The sequence below is a fragment of the Phyllostomus hastatus genome, unplaced genomic scaffold, assembly GCF_019186645.2.
Source record: "Phyllostomus hastatus isolate PE091 unplaced genomic scaffold, TTU_PhHast_1.1 phas_scaffold_11, whole genome shotgun sequence".
Taxonomy (NCBI): domain Eukaryota; kingdom Metazoa; phylum Chordata; class Mammalia; order Chiroptera; family Phyllostomidae; genus Phyllostomus; species Phyllostomus hastatus.
In genome coordinates, this window is record NW_025334005.1 from 4082957 (window position 1) to 4100843 (window position 17887).

The 17887-nt window shown below is 64.5% G+C and overlaps 1 protein-coding gene across 25 annotated transcripts in view; it reads left to right on the forward strand.

The window, feature by feature from the left end:
* Nucleotides 1–17887, forward strand: part of NRXN2 (neurexin 2) — a 103657-nt gene that overhangs the window by 68266 nt on the left and 17504 nt on the right. For 21 of the 25 annotated variants that reach the window (XM_045855005.1, XM_045855006.1, XM_045855014.1 and 18 more), the window contains 2 exons: nt 10030–10211; nt 14015–14186. In XM_045855005.1, coding sequence (XP_045710961.1) covers nt 10030–10211; nt 14015–14186 — 354 coding nt within the window. Of the gene's footprint in view, nt 1–2441; nt 2763–10029; nt 10212–14014; nt 14187–17887 lie in introns of those variants that run through there. The other 4 variants (XM_045855008.1, XM_045855007.1, XM_045855011.1 and 1 more) reach the window with 4 other exon arrangements.

A 17887-nucleotide genomic window follows, 5' to 3' on the forward strand; every position in this document is an offset into this window, starting at 1 on the left:
TACCCTCTGCCTCCCCCCACACTCCCCAGCGTCACCCCCTCCCTCCAACTCTCTCCACTTCCCACTCACTGGTATTGATTGGCCTCCAGGCGGTTTCCCTTCCTCTCCTCTCGCTGCCGGCTCCTCCCTCCTTCCCTCTGGGACCATAAATTTTCTGCCTGCTCAGAGCTGTGTCAGTCTATATTTCAGAGCCCGGGGCACAAGCATGGGATGGAGAGGGAAGGAGGACAAGCCTTGGTGGGGGGAGGGGCCCAGCCTGCATGCGGTCTCTCCTCCCTCCTGGGGCCGCACGCCACTTCGGACCCTCCTCTTGGGCACCTCTGAGGACCCTTTCTTCACTTCTGAAGGGCCAGTGTCCCAAGGGGTCCTGGCACCTAGCAAGGGTAGGGAGGTGGCAGGAGCCACAAAGGGTCACGGGTCCTGACGGCATCCGGGAGCTGCGTGCAGCAGGCGTGGGCTCCTGGGGATACTGTTTGCTTCCAGATGGAATTTGGAATCAATAGGCAGGAGCTGCCCTTCTCTCCCCCATTCTCCTCACCTTTCCCACGTTACCCCACTCCCTTTTGCCCCCTCTTCACCACTTCTCACTCCACTACCCTGTATCCCTGACTCCTCTGAGGGTCTATCTCTACCTCCCCCCCTCTTTTCCCACTTCCCTACCCGCCCCCCCAAGACCTCGCAGAGCATCCTCTGGGCAGAACTCAGGCTGATGTGGGTGCAGAGGTGACATCCAGACAAAGGGAAGGGAAGGGAGCCTCCCTGCACTTACCTCCTGGGCTATGACAAGCGCTTCCCAGAGACCCCCAAAAGTCTGAGGGGGCAGATCCCAGTGGAGGCACACCTAGTGGGAGAAGTGACTTTCTCAGCTGCACATAAACGGCCCAGGAAGGGTTCTGTCCCAAGTGAGACACTCAGTGGACAGGTGTCCTGGGAACTCCCCTTGGAGGGAGACGTCGAAGCTGGGGGAGGAGCAGGGAGAGTGCAGAGGGAGGGTTGGAGCGGTCCAGGAGGGTGTGCAGGAGGGTGGGGGCTGCCCTTTTGGGGAGGCGGTGAGCAGACCTCCGTGGGTGCTGTGTCTTACTCCTGAGTGTCTTTGAGGCTCCGGGCGCACTGTGTGCGTGCACACGGATGACCCTGTTTTTGGAGGGTGAGCCTGCAGCAGCTGTCTGTGTGTGCTTGGCTATTCCTTGCCTGTGACAAACACGTATGTGTGCCTGTGGATGCCTCTGTGAGCATGTGCACATGCTCGGCTGAGTGTGAGTTCATGTGCCAGCCTCTACGAGCACATGCATGCATGTATGTGTCTCAGCCTATGTGTGCATGCGTGCACACTGATGCCTGTATGGGCACATGGGTGTCTCCATCTCCAGGCCCGTCCACATCCTAGCGCGCACGTGTATTCTGAGGGGTGCGTGCAGAGGTGTCGGGTGGCCACATCTCTGCACGCTGGACCAGCAAGCACTATTGGGGTTCGTCCAGGTGCGGGGGGGAGGGGAGGAGGAGGAAGAGAGCCGCCTCTATTGCTAGCCTCAGACCTGTTCAATTATTCAGCAGGGCCCCTTCTTCGGAGGGGGTGGGAGGGGCGCGCGCGCCCGGGCGCGGGGGAGAGGCGGGGCGCGCGCCGAGGAGAGGCGAGCGCGGAGCTGGCTAGCCAGGTGACGCGCGCCGGAGCTGTCCAGCGCCGCCCGCAGACCAGGAGCCGCTCCGGTCCCTCCGCCCTGCCCCCTCCTCCTCCCGCGCTCCCACTCCCCTCCCCTCTCCACTTCCTCCTTTCCTGCCTCCTTAGTCTCCCTCCTCCCTCTCCCTTCCAGCCTCTCTGCCTCTGCAGCAACACTCCGCTGCCTCCATCGCTCCGCCGGAATCTCGCAGGCTCGCGCCTTTCCTCTGCTCAGCCCTGCTCCCCTCCTCTCCTCTCCCCTCCCTCCATTCCATTCCCCCCTCACCCGGATTTGCTTCCCTTCCCCCTTCCCCCTTCCCCCGCCCCTCCTCCCCCCGGCCGCTCCCTCCTTTGCGCGGGCCTCCGTCGGGCCGCAGCGGCGGCAGCCGCGCGGCCGGCCCTAGTCTCCGTCGGGTTCCCGCTTCTCCGCTCCAGTCCCCTCCCCAGCTCGATTTTTCCGCAGGATTTCCCCCGCGGTCCCCTCCCTGCTCGGCCCCCTCGCCTTCCCCACCTCTCCACCCGGAACTATGCCCCCTCCCCCAGGCGCTCCCCCGGGTTTCTGACGGCCCTCCGCGCCGCCCCGACCCCGCCGGGATGCGGGGAGGCCCTTAGCTTCTCGCGATGGACCCAGGCGTTCTGGACCTTGGCGCTGCCGTTCTGCAGACCCCCGGTTCCCCGGCGGGATCCGGTTGATTTCATTGGCTCCGGACCGAGGCTTGGGCTCTGGTTTTCCTTCTCTTCACCCCTACCCCCCCCCCCCGGGGCTCGGAGCCGGAGGGGGGCTTCGCGGGGCTGCGCAGCCCCGCGTCCCCGCCCCCGGCCATGGGGCTGTGAGGCGGTCGCCCCCGGGCCGAAATGCCCCCCGGGGGGAGCGGGCCGGGGGGGTGCCCGCGCCGCCCCCCCGCCCTGGCCGGGCCCCTGCCGCCGCCGCCGCCACCTCTCCTGCCGCTACTGCTGCTGCTGCTTCTGCTGCCGGGGGCGGCCGACGGGGCCCGGGTCTCCTCCAGCCTCAGCACCACCCACCACGTCCACCACTTCCACAGCAAGCACGGCACCGTGCCCATCGCCATCAACCGCATGCCCTTCCTCACCCGCGGCGGGCACGGTAAGTGGCGGGCTATGCCGAGGCCCATGGGCCGGCTGGCCCCCGGGCCGCTGGTGTGCGCGGCCCTGGCCCCCGCGGGCCGCACCCCAGCCTGTGTGCCCGAGGCCCCGTCCCTCCGCTTTGCGGCCCGCGCCCCCTCACCTCCCATCTCCAGCTCCCCTGTTCCCAGCCCCACCCTCGCCTCTCCATCACAACCCTGCCCCCATCTCTTTATCACCTCATCTCTGTCTTCCCCACGGTCATTCCTTGCCTCACCTTCACCTCCTCATCCCGGCCTCTGGCTTGCTATGCCCGTCAGGGCTCCGTCCCCAGCCCCGTCCTTCCCCCTCGGCTGCTCTCCCTTCCCCAGGCTCTCTTCCTCACCACTTCCTCCGTCCCTGCCGCTTCTCTCTCCACCCGGCTTACCTCCACCTCCCCCTCACCCTCACCCTCACCTTCCCGTCGCTGCTCTAGCATCTGTGTACCCCATTATCTTCTTACCTTTGTCCGCCTGCAACCACCCTCCCGCCTCTGTGCCCATCTGTCAGCTCAGCCTCGGACATGTCCCGTCGCCTCCTCTCCCCGCCGTCTTACCTGCCTCTGCCTGTCCCCCGTCCCCCCGGCAACCTTCCCTTCTTCCCCGTCACTGTCCTTCCACCACCAGCACCCCCAGTCCCCCCTCCATTGTCCCCTCGTTCTCTCGGCCTCATTCCCTGCCTCTCCGCCCGCACGTCTGCATCTCCGCCCCACGTCCGCTGGCCACTGCTGGTCTCCAGCACCTCTCCCCTCTGCGGCCCTGTGACTTGGAGCTGCCTTCCCCACGCTCTCCTGTCGGTCCCCATGGCTTTCCGCTACTGTCACCTGTCCTCGGCCCCTCACTATCCCATCTCAAAACCCACTTCACCTTTGCTCTCCACCCCCACCCCCTTCCGTTTCTGCCCTCTGTCACCTCTCCTGGATTCTGCCCGCCATCCCCTCCCATCTCAGTCCCCTGGTCACTTCACGTCCTGGGCCCTCCGGGTTCTTTGCCTGCGGTCTCTCCCTGTCTCTGCACCTGCTGCCTTCCGTCTCTGGCCCCGTGTTCTCCGTGCCTCCACCGCCGCACCCCCACGACCTCCACTCTCTGCGCGCCCTGTCACTGCTCCCATGTCTGTCCCTCTTCACGTTCTACTTCATGTCCATGGCAGACTCCATCATGTTCCATTCCAGTCCCTGCTTCCCAGGCCATCACCGAGTTCCTGTCGCCTCCCGTCCTGGGGACCCCTCAGCTGCCACTCCAGCCCGCTCACCACTTGCCCTCTCGGGGCACCGCGTCACCGCCTGTCTGTGGGCCCCGCTGTCACCCTCCACAGGACCGCCCCTTTGCCTCCATTTCTCTGCCTCTCTCACCTCCCGCCTCTGCACATGCTCACCTCCGACGCGGCCCCACTCACCGCCTCCCACCTTGGCCCCAGTCACCTCCCACCTTCATGCTTTGTCACATGCCATCTGTGGCCCCCGTCTCAGCCCTCCATCGCTTCGCGTTCCCGTACCTCCACCGCTTTCCACCCCCAGACTCTCGTCTCCTCTTACACGTGTCCTCTCGTCACCTCCCGTCTCTGTGCCCCCATGGCCTCCCATCCTGGCGCTCCGACATCTTTGTGCTCCCGGCATCGTTTACCTGGACCCCCATCCTCTCTCCCAGCCGCGCCCTCGCCCTTCCAGCACCCGCGCTCCCATTGGCCGCCCGTTCCCGCTCGGCCATCGCCTCTCGTTTTCCCGCTCATTTCTGTTCCTCCGTCGTCTTCCGTGTCTGGGTCCTCGCCTCTTCCCACCGCGGCCTCCATTTCTGCGCTCGTCTCCGCCCCCCCATTACTGATCTTCATCTGTTCACCCTCGCTTCCCAGTCTTGGTTCCCCCACCACTTCCCACCCCCTTCTACTCTTCATTGCTTTTCTTCTACTTCATCTTCCTCTCGTTTTCTATGTCTCTGCTCTCCTCATCCGGTTCCCGGGAGTGGCCCCTTCCAGCCTCCTCTTCGTTGCCTCCTTCTCTCTCCGCCGGCAGAGCCTCGTCTGGCCTGGCCTCCGTCCCTGCGGGGTCCTCGCCACGCCGCACCCTCCCGTCTCCTCTCTTCTTCCCCTCGCCCAGCCCGCACTCCACTCTCTCTTCCCATGAGTTCCATGGTCCTCTGTGCCTTCCTCCCTCCTCTTCATTGTCCCCTCGGGCGCCCGTCAGGCCCAGTGTTGCCCCCAAAGTGACCCGGAGAGGACACGGTCTTTCTGGGCCAGGAGGAGAGGCACAGAGGGGCGAGGGAAGAGGGCCGGGCCGGGGTGTTGGGGGAGAGCGTCGCGGGGTGGAGAGGAGCACTGGTGAGAGAGGAAGGGCAGGGAGAGAGGCGCTGGCCCAGGAGGACGAGCAGATTGGAAGGAGGGGCCTGGGCTCTGGAGTCAGGATGGGCAGAGCGGAGAAAGAAGGCGAGAAAATGGAGGAAAGAGCGTTAGGGGGGCCCCCTATGGTATGTTGGTGTTGGGATTGTCTCAGAGGTGGCCCCTCGCTTGCTGGGCAGAGGAGGAGAACGGCCCCAAGAGGGCCAATGTCCGCCCAGCGCCACGTGGAAGCAGAGGGGGAGCTGGAGGGCGCCCAGGACCGGAATGGAAGGTGGCGGGCGGCGGGAGACGGAGTGGAGGGCCGGGGAAGGGTTGGGCCCAGTGCGAGCGGGGAGGGCCAGAGGGCAGAGAGAAGAGTAGAGAGGGGCCTACGTGCCAGGGCCGAACCCCGCCTCCGCTCACCTTAGCCATGGGGTGGGGGCAGCAGAGGGCAAGCTTCTCGTGGGGCCTCAGGCCTGGCTGGAGGAGGAGGCCAGCTTGGGAGACCTTTCTAGGCCAGGGGAGACCTTTCCTCTCTGCCCCGCAGCATGGGGGCCTCTCCTCGTGCCTCTGCCTCTCCGCTTCCCCTCTCCTGGGGTCTCACTGAGTTTCCTCCGGCCTTCCTTCCCTCCTTCCCTCCTTCCCTCCAGCCTTTCCTCCATTGACCCCCCCCCCCCGTTACATAACATCCCTCCCACTCTCCAGATGCCCCTGACACTCCCGCACCCGATGTTGGTCTAGGCTCTGGGACCAGGACGCCTGGGTCCTAAAAAGGGCCCGAGAGGTGACACTCTCCTGGTCCCTGGCCCCAGGGCTGGTTTCAGAGTCCTTGAGGAGCTCTTCGGGGCCCCGGCCTTTGTTTCTGGTCCCCTCCGAAGCCAGGGATGGAGGGGTCGCCCCCAGCTCAGCTCTGGGTCAGTAGCTTCCAGGGGTTCCGGATTCATCCCTCCAGCTCATGAAGGGGGCTGGCGTTCATTTGGATTCTGGACGTGGGTGTGCTGTCTTGGATCTTTGTGACTGGATGGTTTATGGCCAGGAATGGGCTTGCACAAGGAAGGGGCCGTCTGTCGCTCTGGGATTCTAGACCGGGAGAGAGCTGAGCCCCTCGACTGGGTCTGTGGAGGCCCCCCCTGGGCTGCGAGGGCCTGGGTACAGGAGCTGCGGTGGCCCGCGGGCACCTGGGAGGAGCGTGGCTTTTCTAGATTGTGTGGGACGTTCTGTTCTCCCGTGACTCTAGATCCACGAGAAGGTCTTTGTCGTGGCTTCTGGTGCTGCAGGAGGGTGGGCAGGTGGAGGGTCTGCGCAGGCAGTTGTAGCCACAGGCGCGTCGCCGCACCGGGTGTTCGCACGAGATGATTGTGTTGTTTGGGTCTGGGTTAGCTAACCATCACTAATGGTGGGTGGTGGTTTCTTCTGGAGTGCAGGTGTGTGGGAACTCCGTGGAAGATTCTTGGTCGTTTAGACTGTTGCACCGGATCAGTGAGTTTCTGGGTCTAGGAGGCATCGAAGGGACTGTGCTGGGTGCAGGAAGAAGGTGCCAGCCCCAGGCCTTTGGGTGGAGGACCAGAACACTCCCGTCTTGGGCTTTGCGGGGGGGTGGGGGGGTGCGGCAGCCCTGCAGCGGGATGCACGAGGTCGCTCACCAGTGGTTTCCTGGGGAGACCAGAACCCGCGGTCTGGGCCACCCCAGCGCAACACCCGCGTCTTGGCTTAGGCCCCTCTCTACTCCGAGGCCCCTTCCAGAGCCTTTCGGAGGTTCTAGGGGTGGTCGGGAGTCCTGGACACCCTGTCTCTGTGCCTTCTGCTGGGACTCTGTCTGGTGGCCAGGGCAGAGGACAGCTTGTGGGGCCAGAGGCGAGAGGCCCCGGAGGCCCTGGAGGGTCCCACCAGGGGGCACTTGGCAGAGACACCTCCCCTGCCCCCCAGTCCGGCTGTCCTCTCTACCTGGCCCTCTGTGCCCTCTGGCGGGAGCTGGGGCCGGGGAGAGAAACGTCTCTCCAGGGTGATTACTGCCGCCCCAGTCCAATAAACCATTCATCCTTCATCTCCTCGGCCCTGGAAGTATTTCTCTCCACTGGATCTTTCCCCGCCCCCAGTGTAATACACGCCCTTAGGCTTTTACAGGTTCGCCCAGCTTAATAAACTGGCTGCACTGTGGGACCAGCTGGGCCATAAATCCCCGGGGGGCCTGGCTCTGGGGCTGGGAAACGGGGAGGCCGTGGGCGGGCGGCCCGCACGCCCTGGGTCTCGGGGGCAGGACCCGTGCGCCCTCAGGCCCTGCACGTGCCGGCCTCTGCCCTCGCCGGCTGCTCTGCCTTTGTGCGCTCACCCCCACGGCGCCGGTGGCTTCGTATCTCCGGGGCGGGGGGTCCGCCTCTCCACGCCGGGTCTCTGTGTGCGGCTCGGTGCACCTTCCCTTCGCCTGTGTGTCGCTGTGGGGCCCGTGGGTGTGTCGCCGGGCACGTATGTCATGGGGCCTGGGGCTCGCAGCGCCAACTCCGCCTCTGGTCCCTCGGGCCTCGCTGCCCAGTGGGACATCCGGCTGCCTGCCCCTCGGGGGCTCCCTGGGCTCAGGCAGGGCTCGCCCCAGGGTGGTGTGCAGTGAGAAGAAAGAGCCTCCTTTCCCCGTGACCTGGGAGGTTTGGGAGCAGGCCTCGGGCAGATGGCACTTCCTTTGCTGGTTTGAGGGCCCCATAAACCCCATACGCCCCTCCTGTCTTCACTGGGAGACCTCGGAGCCCAGGGGGTGAAGAGGCAGCAGTCTCTGGTCAGGGAGGTGGGGGGGTGTTGTGGAGGAAGGTCAGCATCTTAGCTCCCCTGTTCCTCCCCAGCCCCAAATTTGCCCACGCGGTTGCGAGTAAGTGGAAGGAGTAGGGAGGACCCTGGGTATTATGGTTGCCATGGAAACAGCCGATTTTCCAGAGCGCTGCATTGGGAGTGGAGAGACTATCACTACTGGCGGAAGCGTACCCTGCCTCCGGCCTTCGGGCCCTGCCCTCTCCAGGCAGGTGGCCCACGCTGGGTGGGCTCCCTCTGCACCCTGCTCCCGTCCTGCTCTCCACCCGAGCCTTGGGGGTGTCTCACACCGAGGAATCAGCTCTCAGCACTGGCTCTTCAGGGCCCCGGGTAGGAGGGACGCCTGGCCCCCTCTGTCTGCCAGAGGCTCTTCCTGGACACGCGCCGTGGCGAGATGTCAGTTATTAGACGTCCAGGTGGTTGGTTCTCTCACTCCCGTCCTGCCTCCGGGATCCTCTCTCCTCCCTGGCCCTGCCTGGGGGCGGGGGGGGAGGGCATCACGGCAAGTGCCCTGGGGAACAGCTCCTGCTGGCCCCACCGCCCGCCTCTCCGGGACCCAGGCTGCAGCCTGCCCTGCTCAGCCCTCCCTCGGACAGCAGATGGCGCCTCCCTCCAACGCTCTTGGGAGCCCACTCTTTCTGGGGGGCCTGGGGACTTCCTGGGCTAGAGTCCCCTATCTCTCAACTACATTGCCTGACTACAGTGGGGCTGCCGAGCCCCCGGGGGGAGAGACCTGCAGGTGCTGGAGGCGCCCGGCCCGAGTGCCAGCGGCTGGGCGGCCACCTTGGCAGCGCAGGTCCGCTCCTCCCGCCCCGCGCGGAGCCCAGCCCCCGGACCCCGGGGTTTCCGCCCCACCCCGAGCTCGGCCACCTCCCCGGCCCCACTTTGCTCCCAGTCTCCTCCAGACCTGTGCCCTCTGGCCCCATCTGCCCTCTCCGGGTAAATCCCCCTTGAACCCCTCTCCCTCCAAGAAGTGCTTTGAGAGGAGTCATTAGTAGCTAATTATTTAATTAAGCATTTTACGACTCTCATCTGCTCCATTTGGGTTCTGAGGAACGCGGGAGTGTCGTCCCCCTTCTCTGGAGGCCCCAGAGCACTGGTCCTCCAGGACTTCCGGACGGACGAGGCTGCCTTCCTGGAGACTGGGGGGACCAGCCCCCCACCCCTGCCCCCAGGGAAGCCAGTCAGCTGCAGGAGGGAACGTGGAGACTAATGGGGTCTATTTTGGGGCTGAGATCGTTAGGGACCTCACACCCGCCCCCGGCAGCCTGATGGAGAAGAGGAGACAGGGGGAGAGAGGGTGGGGTGGGGGAGGGCAGGGAGAAGGAGCCTTCGTCTCTGGCTCCCACTCTCCCGCTTTCTCTCACCTACACCCCTCTCTGCCCCTCTCTGTCCATCTGTCTCTCTGCCTTCTTCTTTCTCTGGCTGTCAGTCTCAGTCGTCCTCCCCCCCCCATGTCCCCCTCTCCCATGTCTGTCTCTTCTCTTCTGGGCAGGGCTGCAGGACCCCCTGGTTTGGGGACCCAGGCAGCCCCCTAGTTGTGAGCAGAAGCAGGGAGTGCTGGGCAAACCAGGACCAGGATTTCCAGGGGCTGGGGCGGGGGGGGCAGGCGTTGGGAGGGTGCCAGCCTACGGGCGGTGAGTCAGAACGGAACGCAGCCCCTGCTCCTCCTCCTGCCCTCGCCCGGGGCTCCTTGCGCCGGGGTGCCTGCTGGGCTCTGGCCCCGCAGAGGCACACACCTTGGACCTGCCCCCTCTGCCGGCCCTGGGAGAAGCCAGGCTGGTCAGGCTCAGGCCCCGGGGGTCCTCCCTGCCCCCGGAAGTCCTCCTGGTCCGCCTGCAACCTCTCTGTGGGCTCGCTGTCTCTCTGTCGCGCGCCCTCCGTTACCTCTGTTCTGCTGTAATTAAGGCAGAGTTCTGGATGAGGCAGCTACATCTGTCCCTGCGCGCACAGCTCTCACCCGGGCACTCGCCTGCCAGCCGGCCCCCCGGGACCGCAGCGCCTGGGGCTGCTGTGGGCACCCCGGCTGGCTGTGGCTCCGCACCCTGAGCCTGGGGTCCCAGTGCTGTCGTCACGGCCCCGGAGGGCCTGCTGGTCTGTCCCCCTGATGTGACATCTCTCTCTCCCTTTCCTTCTCTCCGCAGCCGGGACCACTTACATCTTTGGGAAGGGGGGAGCGCTCATCACCTACACGTGGCCCCCCAATGACCGGCCGAGCACGAGGATGGACCGCCTGGCCGTGGGCTTCAGCACGCACCAGCGGAGCGCTGTGCTGGTGCGGGTGGACAGCGCCTCGGGCCTCGGAGACTACCTGCAGCTGCACATCGTAAGGACCCGGGGCCCGGGCCTCCGGGCCTCCAGCCCTCTTCCCCCAGACCCGACCGCCCCGTCCCGTCATTGCCGTGGGGTCAGCCCCCCAAATCTTCCCCTTGAGCGAAGCCCTCGGAACCTCTGCTCCCCGATTCCTGCAGTTTCTGCTCAGTAGTTCCGCCTCTGAGGCCCCTTCCCCTCCTGGTTGTTCACGAGACTCCCAGAGTCACCCTGCTGATGGGAAGTGCCCTGTGCTCCACTCCTTGAGACCACCTGTGTCTTCTGACCTTTCCAAATGCAGTCAAGGGCCTCCTTGAGTCTTCCAGGCCGTTCCTCGGCCTTCAGAAATGTCCCCGCGTCCGTGGCTGCCCGGGGCTGCTGCCTGCTCACTCCTAGAATTGCCTACGGCAGCCGCTGTGTCCTGCACCTGTCCCTGCTGCCCTCCTGCCCCCTCCCTGCCCCAAGCAGCCCACCCTTGGGCTTCGCCTCTGCCCTGCCCTTGACCTCTGTTTCTATGACCTTTGCTCTCCCAGCCGCCTCTGACCCTGCCACCCCTACAGACCCTCTGGCTGTGCTCACTCTGCTCTGACCTCTAGGTCCAGCGCCACGTCTGCACCTTGACCTCCGGTCCCACCCCACTCTGCCTCTCTCTGCCCAGCTCCCCCCAGGGCCCACTTCCCCCCTCCCCCTCCGCTCCTTCCCAGTGCCTCCCTCTCAGCCTCCTGCCGTGCCCGCCGCTGCTGTCCTCAGAGTTTTCGCCCTAGACCGAGTCCTCAGGCGGGCCCTGTCCTTCCCGCGCTCGTTCCCCACCTCTGGCTCTGACCTGCACCCTTCCCTGTGGCCTCTGGCCTTGCTCCTTCTTGTTTCTGTGCTCGGCCTCTCCCCTGTCTCCTCCCCACGGCTCCAGCCCCTGGGGCTCTGCCCTCGGTCCCTGTTTCCACCTATACAGCCCTTCACTGCCGCTCCTTTCCCTGCCCGCAGCCCCCGTGCTGACCTGGCCAGGACCCCCGAGCTGGGAGGGGGACGCAGGCAGGCCAGGCTCTGTGTGCCAGAAAGGTCCACACAGGAGCCCCCGGGCTTTTAGGGGAGCAGGGAAGCCGGGGAGAAGGCTTGTTTGGGCTCCGGCCACCCCCATCTGATTGGAGCGGTGGCTACTGGCCCCTCCTCACACAGCAGCTTCCTAGGGTCCCATGGCTGCCCACCCTTCCCCCAGCACCAGGCAGCGAAGGAGGGAGGTGTGGGGAGAGGTGTCCTGTGGGCAGAGTGGAGCTGGAGTGGAAGTGGCAGCTGCTGGCCGCCTGGGTAGGGGGGGAGGACAGGCAGGGTGCGCAGAGGAAAGGGGTGCAGAGTGAGGAGTAGCCCGGGGAGACAGCCCAGGAGTTCCGTGCCTGGCGAGCGAGACAGTGTGTGTGAGTGACAGCGGGGGCATGGTGACTGTGTCGGGAGTGGCGGTGTGACCGTGGGGTGCCGTGAGGGATGATGGGAGGGACTGTGTTCTGTGGCAGGTGTGTCGCCCTGTATTTGCGTTTCCTGGCGGAGTGCTGGCTGCTGTGGTTTCGGTCTCCTGGCCACACAGGGCAGGTGGGACTCTGCTTCTGTGCCCCTTCCTGTGACCGGGGGCCGCTGGTCTTGCTCCCCAGTCCTGAGAGGCTGTGTGTGACTGGGGAGCAGGGGGCCTGGGCTTGAGTCCCAGCTCCGCCACGTCCTCGCTCTGCCTTTGTGCAGCCACCTCCCCTCTCCGAGCCTCAGTGTTCTCGTCTGCGTAGTGGCACAGCGGGGGGACGGAGGGATGCTGGGAGGCTTAAACGAGACGGTGTGTGTGTGTGAGGCACCTAGGCCATCATTGCCCAGCCCTCAGGAAGCACTCGCTGTCAGCTGATGCCCCTGTGCTGGCTGATGTCGTCTGGGGTCACCCCCCTGGGTATGTTGATCCACGGGCATCCCGTGTCTGCCTATTGGACACCTTCTGCGTGTCTCTGTGCCTGTAGGTTTAGGGCAAGCGCTAAGGAGAAAGGGTACGGGAACGGAGTGCGGGGGGAAGAGGCCTCCTTTCCCCTCCCAGCCGTTGCCCCCAGGCCCTGCCCGGTGCAGGGTTGGCGGGGAACAAGGCCCGGTGCCCGGTGCTGCTGAGGGCAGGGAGGAGCGGGTGCCTGGCGCTTGGGTGGGGAGCCCGGTGGGGGGTGGGGGCCCTGGAGGAAACGCGGGAGCCACGAGAGGGGCCAGCTCCCGGGGGAGAGTTGGGCGCCAGATGGGCCGCAGCCCCTGGGGAGCAGCCCCCAGGCTCCCTCCCCCCCGGTGACACATCAGCTCCCACCACAGCGTCATTAGCAGCTCGCAGAGAGTGGGGAGGCGGCAGCAAAATAAGAGAAAAGCAATTTGACGTTTCTAATAAAGCGTCGCTCCACTTTGCCAAATTAATTTTGACTCCCATAATTATTTGCTGTAGGAGCGGCCGCGTTCTCCCCACCGCCGCCTAATGAGGTAATTGGGGAATTAGGAATTAATGACTTTAACAGAAGTGACAACTGACTTCACGTCGGGAGCAGCTCTGGGGAGCTGCCGCTCCCCCGGAGTGCAGGGCTCTGAGCCCGGCTGCCTCCTGGGAAACCCAGGTGTCCTGCTTCCAGCTGCCCCGGCTGGCCCTCTGCCCGCCCGGCTGGCAGACTGCACCTGCCCCTTGACCACCGTCCCTGCCCAGCTGAGCCTCATGGGGGGAGCCCCTCAGAGGCATCCAAGGGGCGACGCTCTGCGGGGGGACGCTGCTGCTAACAATAGTGCTGCGTTGCCGCGGCTGTTCCCCTCACGTGCGTGGGAGCCGTCGAGCACTCCGCTCCCGGAGATGTTACCAGCGGTGGGTGGGGGATGGGTGGGGCTGGCTAGTACTCTGTTAGGCAAGCCCAGCCTCAGTTTCCCTGCTTTGCTGCCTCTGAGGAGAGGTGCCGCATGCGTGTATGACTCTGTGTGTGTGTGTGTGTGTGTGTGTGTGTGTGGCTTTCCCAGGTCCTAGGAGAACTGGACTCACAAGTGGGGACGGGATGGGGTGTAGGTTTCCAGGCGAGCTGCAGCTGCACATCCTGCCCTCCAACTCTCCTGCCCCCCAACTCTGCAGCCCCCAATCGCTGCCACATCTGTGAGCCGCCCTATCCCCGCCCCCAGGGCCACCAAGCTGCTCAGCTCCAGGGGGTGCAGGAGGTGGTTCCAGGGGCCCGGGGAGGACGGGGACGGTCTTTCAGGAAGACCCCGGGAGCGCAGTGTGTTCTGTGGTGGTCCGGTCCCCGTGACCGTGTGACCCAGGGGGCCCGAGGGAGCCTGTGCCAGGGTCTGCCCACCCCGTGCCCCAACCGTTTGAGTCAGTGTCTCCCAAGACCAGCTGGCGGGGGGAGAGAGCCTTGGCTTTGGAGTCAGACCAACAAAGTTTCGATCTGGGGCTCCTTTCTCATGAGCTGTGAGATTTGGGGGTGTTACTTAACCTCCCGAGCTTTGGTTTCCTCCTCAGTGAAATGGGGGGGCTGCAAGCTTCCCGAGAGGGTCACTGTGGGGATGAAGAGAGCACGTGCGGACTGCGCCCGGAGAGAGCCTGGCGCACCTCGGGGAGGCTGTCCCCCTTCCTGACCTGTGTCTCGCGTGGCCCTGCAGGGTTCCCCTCGCAGGACCTCTCCGGAGCCTGGGGCTGGGCCCAGTAAAAGCGTGACTGGGGGAGGTGTGTTGTCAGGCTGTGCAGCGCCCTGGAGCTGGGCCAGTGGTGATCACGGGTAGATTTCTAGAAGGAGTGAGCAGTTGCTCCCTCCCAGTCGCTCACCTCTAGTTTTCTGTCTTCAGGACCAGGGCACCGTGGGGGTGATCTTTAACGTGGGCACGGACGACATCACCATCGACGAGCCCAACGCCATCGTGAGCGACGGCAAATACCACGTGGTGCGCTTCACTAGAAGCGGTGGCAACGCCACCCTGCAGGTGGACAGCTGGCCAGTCAATGAGCGGTACCCAGCAGGTAGGTGGCCTGGGAGCGTGGAGGAGGTGTGGCTTGGGGGTGGGACAGGATGGGCGTGGCTAAAGAAAACCGGCGGGATTTGCGGGGCTGGGCTTTGCAGGGCTGGGCAGATGTGGTCCTTGGAGTGTGGGAACCAGGAGGCAGAGGGCGGGGCTGAGCGGTAAGGCCTGGGTCCAGGTGGGGGCCGAGGGAGAAGAGGAGGAAGGGTAGGAACAGAGAGACACAAGTGAGGAAAGAATGAGTTCGGAGCTCAGGCACAGGTGGAGACGGGGAGGCAGATGCAGAAATCACGGAGGGAAGATTCGGAAATCACTCAGAACTTATCTTGGCAAGTAGGCAGAGCTGTTCCCAAGGACAGAACCAAGGAGCAGACCATGGTCCTTACAAAGAGCAAATCAAAGATCCATATCAGAGATCTAGATAAAGGAAGAGAAGTAACCATGGAGACCCAGGGACAAGGGACCCCAATGTCTCAAGGGGGTAAGGGATAGAGAGACGGGTGAAAAGAGTGAAAAAAATAAGGTCAAGTGCATTCCACATACCGTTATTGACCACCTGCTAGGTATCGGGTCCCGTGCTAGGCCCTGGGGACCCAGAGGTGACTGGGACACAACCCTGCCGGCGGGGGGTCCACAGTGTCGGCAGGGAGGGACAAGCACAGCAGTGCAAACAGACCCAGCTCAGTGGCGTGACAGCCGCGGTGGCCGAGGACAAACCAAGGTCTGAGGAGCGCAGGGGAGGGACAGGGTCGAGGACGTGGAAGAAACGAGGAGGCAGAGACCCGGTGAGATATGGAGGGCGGCAGAGAAAGAGCCTCAGACAGAGGGTGAGCCGGAGGAGCAGCGACCGAGCGGTAGGGAAACAGTCCCGAGACACCAGCAAAGGCGGAGGCGGCTCCTGGAGCGACGCGCAGAGAGATGGAGACGCTGTCGCGCAGGCCCAGCCCGTGAGACGGGAGGCGGACGGAGCCTCTGGAGGAGAGGAAGGGGCCCCAGTGCGGGAGATGAAGAGGGAGGGGAACCTGAGTCACCGCAGGGAGACACAGAAACGCAGACGTGGAGACGTGGGCTCAGAGACGCTGCCGCCGCGTACCTGGGGGCTGCCTGAGAAGCAGAGGGCGTGCACGGCCCGGTCCCTCTCTCAGGGAGAAATGACAGCTGAGGAGGAGGCGGAGAAGCTGCCCCACGCTGACCGAGACGAGCGCGGGCAGAAAGACAGGGAACGGTGCGGGCGTGCAAACCCTCACGGGCCCGCTCAGGCCGGAAGGAAGGCGCCCGTGTGGGCTCACAACTCACAGAGCCCGCCCATGTGAGCTTGTACCCGGACCTTCTCGGGCAGCGCCCGGGCCTGGAGGGCCACACGGCCCCCTGATGAACACAGAGGCTGATGGACACCCGGCCCAACCCCGGACACCCAGTTGGCTGCAAACACCTGTTCCTCTGGTCAGACAGACACGAGAAATAAAAGCCCTGCCTTGGACCCCAGCCTGCACCAGGGCCCGGGACGTGGGTGAGGCCGCTTAGACACATAAGCACGCCCATGCTAAGTCCCACACGTGTGCAGACGCTGACGGCCAGGCGGTGTGGGTGCGAGTGCCCTGTGGTCATCAGGCTTCTCTGGACGGGGCTGGACTGCGGTGGGGAGGTGGCATGAAGGCCTCACCACGTGGAGTCACAACTCAGGTCCCGAGTTTCTCCCCACGGAGTCCAGCAGGCCAGAGGCAGGGCTGAAGGAGTCATGCCTGTCCCCCCCTGCTCAGGGACCCTGTCCGGGCGGGGTGGCAAAGACTGCTGGTGCCCCCTCACCTGCAAAGAGAGGAACCCCAGGGCCCTGTGGCCACCTGTGTGCACTGTGAGCAGGTCCTCTGCGGAAGTCGAGTGTCATCCTGAACCACAGCAGCGGGCCAGGTCAGCAGCTGGCCAGGTTAGCTGCGTGCAGGGGCGGAGAGCCCCGGTGCCCGGATGCTCAGGGAGCCCAGAGACAGAGTTCAGAGACCTCGAGTCGGCAGGACCTGGCTTGCAGTCCAGGATCTCCTCCTGACCAGCTGCATGGCCTTGCAGAGTCTTCTAGCCTCTCTGAATCTCAGCGTCCACCTCTGTCAGTGGGCATAACACCCACCTCATGGTGGTCCCTTGAGAATTCCTGAGATGAGCCAAGGCAAGCGCTAGAATGGCATGGCGTAGAGGAAGGGCTCAGCAAACAGCTTGTGTTAGAATCCTTATGAGCGCAGTGAGGCAGTGTGTGTCCTTCCTTCCCTCTCAGGGCACACACGGACACACACACACACACACACACACACAAAGTACCCCAGGGCAGGTAGGTCCCTGAATGCCTCCCGCCCCTCTGCCTCAGCACATGTGCTTCCCCTCCCTCCCTCCCCTGCCTGACTCCTCCTCTCCTCCTTCAGTGTCTTCTTTGGCCCCTCCCACCCCCACCCTGACCCCCAGGATGGGGTGCCCTGTGCTACCTGTAACAGAACACCGAACACAGCTAGTTAGTTACTTGCCAGTCTCTCTGGCTTGGTTGGGGCTCCTGTTGGGCCAGGACCAGGCCTTCACCTTTCCATCTCTTGTACCCAGCAGTGGGAACAGAGCAGGCACTCAAGAAATGTTTGTTGAGTGACTAAATGAACAAATGATCCATTTTTGACTGAAACGCAAATGACCTGAATATGTAGGGAAGGCAGTGTCTTGTGGCCTCATAATCACCTAGGGGGTGTGTACTGCCGTGCACACGTGTGGTGGGCTCGTTCAAGGGAGGTGTCTGTAGGCAGTCCTGGGCCCGGGCCCAGGTCCGGGCGTTGCTGGGCAGGCGAGCGCAGCTGTGCGGTGAGAGAGGAGAGGGAAAGCCTTCCGCCACCCAAAGTGCGTGTTACTGAACAGTGTGTAAGTGGTTTCCAAGGGAAGAGTGGCCAGACTCCCAGAGGAAATCGTTGCCATTTCTACGGCTGCCGACTGGGATCACCCAGAGCCCACATTGAGGGAGGAGTATGCAGAGCTCCCAGGCACACTGACAAACTTCTGTCCACACACACACACACACACACACACACACACACACACTCACCCTCCTTCCCTGTCTGCAGGGCCTGCAGGATGGCGAGTGGAGAGAGGGACAGGTGCACATCCAGGTGACCAGCTAAGGACCGAGAGGGTGTGGGTTAGGGAGTGTGGGGGCAGAGCCTGGAGGAGAAGGGCTTGTGAGTGAGAGGCAGTCAGGAGCTGGGCTGGGCCCACAGGGCGGAGAGGAGCCTGAAGGTCTTGGAGCGAAGCTACGGGCGGGGGGGCAGGAGGAGAGCAGGGTGCCACCAGGCAGAGGAGGACCGAGGGTGCCGGCAGGGCTGGAGCGCTGGGTGGAGGAGGAGGCGCAGTGGCACAGAGATCCGGGAGAGCAGGGAAGAGGGGTGGGTGGAGCTGCTGGGCGGTGGTCCAGCTGCCACTCCAGGCACCACACCGGGAGGTCCCCGCGGCCGTGCGGGTAGACAGGAGCGGCCACCAGGGGGAGAGACCTGGAACGCCCACAGTGAGGGCGGTGGTGGGCTGGGGGGCCTTCAGGGCAGGGCTGGGAGGTTGCAGGTGGGAGCTGGTGGTGGGGCGGGGGGTGTGGGGTGGTGTGGGAGGGGAGGGAAAAGCTGGGAGTTGATCGAGGAAGGTAAAGGGATCCGAGACCAGCTTGGAGAAGTGGTTTTTAAATCTCACTGT